Raw genomic sequence first — 3892 nt, 5'->3', positions numbered from 1 at the left:
CACACTCACACACACACACACACACACACACACACACACACTTTGGAAGCAATGGGCATCCAGTGAAGGTGAAGGTCCCAAAGCATTATAATGATGAGGCAAATATGTTCTTTAGGAATAATAGGCAATTGCATTGGAGGTGCATGTTCTTTAGGAAGGTCCTTTTTCAAAATATGTGGAAGTCAGGACACTCTTTTATTTATTTATTTTTTGGAGAGCAATTGGGGTTAAGTGACTTGCCCAAAGTCACACAGCTAGTAAGTGTGTTAAGTGTCTGAGGCCGGATGTGAACTCAGGTCCTCCCTACTTCAAGGCTGGTGCTCAATTCACTGTGCCACCTAGCCACCCCAGGACACTCTTTTAGATGGTAGAGAAAGAGGAAATGGAAAAGGAGAGAATGAAAATAAAATATTGGGAATGATTGTTGGAAAAATTCCTGGAGTCGGCCAGATGTCCTAGTGGATTTTGTGTTACATATGTTCTCAGGAAGACCAGACTTCAAATTGGGTTTCAGACATTTATTTAGTGTGAGTCACTTAAACTTTGCCTGCTTCAGTTTCCTTCTATGTAAAATGGATACAATAACAGTATCTACATTCCAGCATTAGCGTGGAGATGAAATTAGATAATATTGTAAAAATTATTTATAAACATTATCATGCTGTATCAATGTTGGTTAATGTTATTGTTTTTTGGGAGGGCAGATAGGTGATGCAGTGGATAGATCACCAGGTCTAGAGTCAGGAAGACTGATTTCAAATCTAACTTCAGATACTTACTAGCTCTGTGACCCTGGGAAAGTCACTTTACCCTGTTTGTCTCAGTTTTCTTATCTGTAAGATGAGCTGGAGACAGAAAAGGCCCTCCACAATGTCTGCCAAGAAAACCCCAAATGTGGTCATGTATGGTTAGGGTCAGACTTCACTGAAAAGTGAGTGAACAACCACAACAAAATTTATCATTGGAGAAAAGAAGAGGGGATTCAATGGTGAGTAGATATGAAGAAGTTAACATTGACAAGGAGAGAATGCAGGTTAATGAAGATGGCATTGGTGTATGGGATAGGTGAAAGACAATTAAAAAGAAGACATTTCTCTGCTAAGTTGAAGGATGAAAGAAGTAGCATATGAAGACAGACACATACTTGAGAAAATACTATCTTCTGGATGGTGGCATTAGAGGTTAGTTCTAGATAAATAAGTGGATTGCTTTAGGCATGTGAGGACTCAAGTGAGAGAAGATAACCTGAATTTGTAGTGAAGTTGGTCACTGAGGCTTGTTCAGTAGTATGTTAATAGAACCAGAAAATGTGGATGGTAGGCATAACCTAGATTTGGAAAGAGTGGTGAAAGTATAAAGTGTGATGGATACTAACCTGGCCATTAGAATACTCATATAGAAGGGGGCGGCTAGGTAGTGCAGTGAGTAAAGTGCCGGCCCGGAGTTGGGAGGACCCGAGTTCGGTTCCGGCCTCAGACATTTAACACCCACACACACACACACAAAAACAAGCCATGTAACCTTGGGCAAGTTACTTAACCCCAACTGCCCTCCAAAAAGGCAAAAAAAAAATACTCATATAGCAGCCAACCACAGGGTCAAGACTATGAAAGTAAAGGAAATGGAATAGAGTAACACTGATGAACTTGCAAAACAATGAAGGATGTATGTAGCAAGTGGTGTTCAGGGTAAGGAGAAAAATTTTTTTTTGAGAAGGGGTGAGGCAGAATGTGTGATGAAAAGATAAGATACTGTTATTAAAGAGAGGATTTTCAGAGTTGTGAATCATAGATGTAGAACAATTATGAGTAATGGTGCAATCAAGGGTAGAAACATTTCTTTGTGTGACTAAAACACAATCAACATGGTGGTCATGGAGATTGAGGAGGTTGAGGTTCAGTAGCATAAGCTCATTAATGAGTTTAAAAATGTAGAAGGGATTTTTCTTTATTGTAACATGTGTTGAAAAAATCCTAATTGCAGCATTGTTATTGTGTTAAGTTTAACATAAATTAAAAATTGTCATACCAGAAACTCACAGTTTCATATTTTAATAAAATACATGATTCCATGATCCAGAGAAAATATTGATTACTGTCACAAATTACTTTTTTCTTTTCCTAGGTGAATCATCCAAATCCATGAAATCCTTCATGGAAAATGGATCAGAGGTGAAGGAGTTCATCTTTGTGGGGCTAACAGATGTCTCTGAGTTTCAGGTGCCCCTCTTCATAGTTTTCACCATCATCTACCTCATTACCCTGGTGGGCAACCTAGGGATGATAGCCCTTATCTTTTGGGATCCCGGCCTCCACAAACCTATGTACTTTTTCCTCTGTAATCTCTCTATGGTGGATTTTGGCTACTCCTCAGATGTTACTCCAAAGGTGATGGCTGGGCTCCTCAGAGGAGACAAAATTATTTCCTATAATGGATGTGCAACGCAGTTATTCTTCTTTATGGGTTTAGCCACTGTTGAAAGTTATCTCCTATCTGTAATGGCTTATGATCGCTATGCAGCTATATGTAAGCCCCTCCATTATACCACCCTCATGACATCTAGTATATGTGCTCGTTTGATAATTGGGTGCTACATCTGTGGTTTTCTTACTTCCTCCATTCACACAGGAAACATTTTTAGCCTCCATTTCTGTAAGTCTAATGTGATTCATCACTTTTTCTGTGATATTCCACCAGTTATGGCTCTCTCCTGCTCTGACATAGACATTAATGAAATGGTTGTCTTCTTTGTTATATCACTTACTGCCTTTTTGGCCATTTTTGTCATTTTGATATCATATTTATTCATCTTTATCACCATCTTGAGGATGCACTCAAATGAGGGCCGGCAGAAAGCCTTTTCCACCTGTGCTTCTCATCTCACAGCTGTATCCATCTTCTATGGATCGGGAATCTTCATGTACCTACAACCTAGTTCTAGTCATTCCATGGACACAGATAAAATTGCATCAGTCTTCTACACTATGGTAATCCCCATGTTAAACCCTCTGGTCTATAGCTTGAGGAACAAAGAAGTCAAAAGTGCTTTTAAGAAAGTTATGAATGGGAGAAAATAATCATCCAGGTTCTCCTTACTCAGGAGAAAACTTTTCAATGATTTTTTTCTTGTACCTTTTGGTCTTTAAAGTACGCCTTATATATGTCCTTGAAGCTTAAATACTTTGGCCACACAATGAGAAGGCAAGACTCATTGGAAAAGATCCTGATGTTGAGAAAGTTTGAAGGCAAGGGGAAAAGGGGACAGCAGAAGATGAGATGAATAGATAGATAATATCATGGAAGCAATGAACATGAACTTGGACAGACTTTGCGAGATAATAGATGATAGAAGGGCCTGGAGTACTATGGTCAATGGGGTCATGAAGAGTTGGACAAGATTTAAAGATTGAACTACAGCAGCAACAAAAAAAATCTTTGTGTCCTACATGCCATTTCTCAAATTAATCAGGAGATTTGAATTCTCTCTCTTAATCCAGACCCCAGAACCCATGTCCATTTTTTGTCTTCCTTCATTTGATCCTGTGATTTATAATTCTCATAAATTTGGGGATTCTGGAAATTTTCTCACAATTCCATCCTTTTATTGAGGATTTTTTTTGAAGTTTAACAATTGGTCTATTCTTTTTTTTCAAATTATATTTAACTTATATTCAATTTATATTTTAAGAGAGTTTCAGGGTGTTAGGAAGTAGACAGAGAGGTTTAATTACAAATGGTCACAATTCAATATGAGAACATTAAATTGACTCTCAATAATTTTTTTGATCCTATTTATGGTTAATTGATTTTGTCCAGTAACTGACTAAGTCATGGTTTTCTGTCTCTGAACTTAATACAGCTGACCTTTAATCGATCAAGTTTAGAAATAAAG

The 3892-nt window shown here is 37.9% G+C and overlaps 1 protein-coding gene across 1 annotated transcript; it reads left to right on the top strand.

Moving 5' to 3' along the window:
* The first annotated feature begins 2153 nt into the window (after positions 1–2153).
* On the top strand, positions 2154–3077 carry LOC138177039 (olfactory receptor 5B12-like). Its single transcript, XM_069108020.1, has one exon. It carries the CDS (start codon positions 2154–2156, stop codon positions 3075–3077), a length of 924 nt encoding a protein of 307 aa, XP_068964121.1.
* Positions 3078–3892: the final 815 nt, after the last annotated feature.

Source organism: Petaurus breviceps, unplaced genomic scaffold, assembly GCF_028583685.1.
Source record: "Petaurus breviceps papuanus isolate PSGF00001 unplaced genomic scaffold, PetGlider_PUasm1.0 90330, whole genome shotgun sequence".
Lineage (NCBI taxonomy): Eukaryota > Metazoa > Chordata > Mammalia > Diprotodontia > Petauridae > Petaurus > Petaurus breviceps.
Note: the sequence above shows the minus strand (reverse complement) of the source record. Positions and strands in the feature narration are given on the sequence as shown.

What these genes read in the sequence shown, in the direction of transcription:
- LOC138177039 (XM_069108020.1), top strand. Translation starts at nt 2,154, where the DNA reads ATGGAAAATGGATCAGAGGTGAAGGAGTTCATCTTTGTGGGGCTAACA.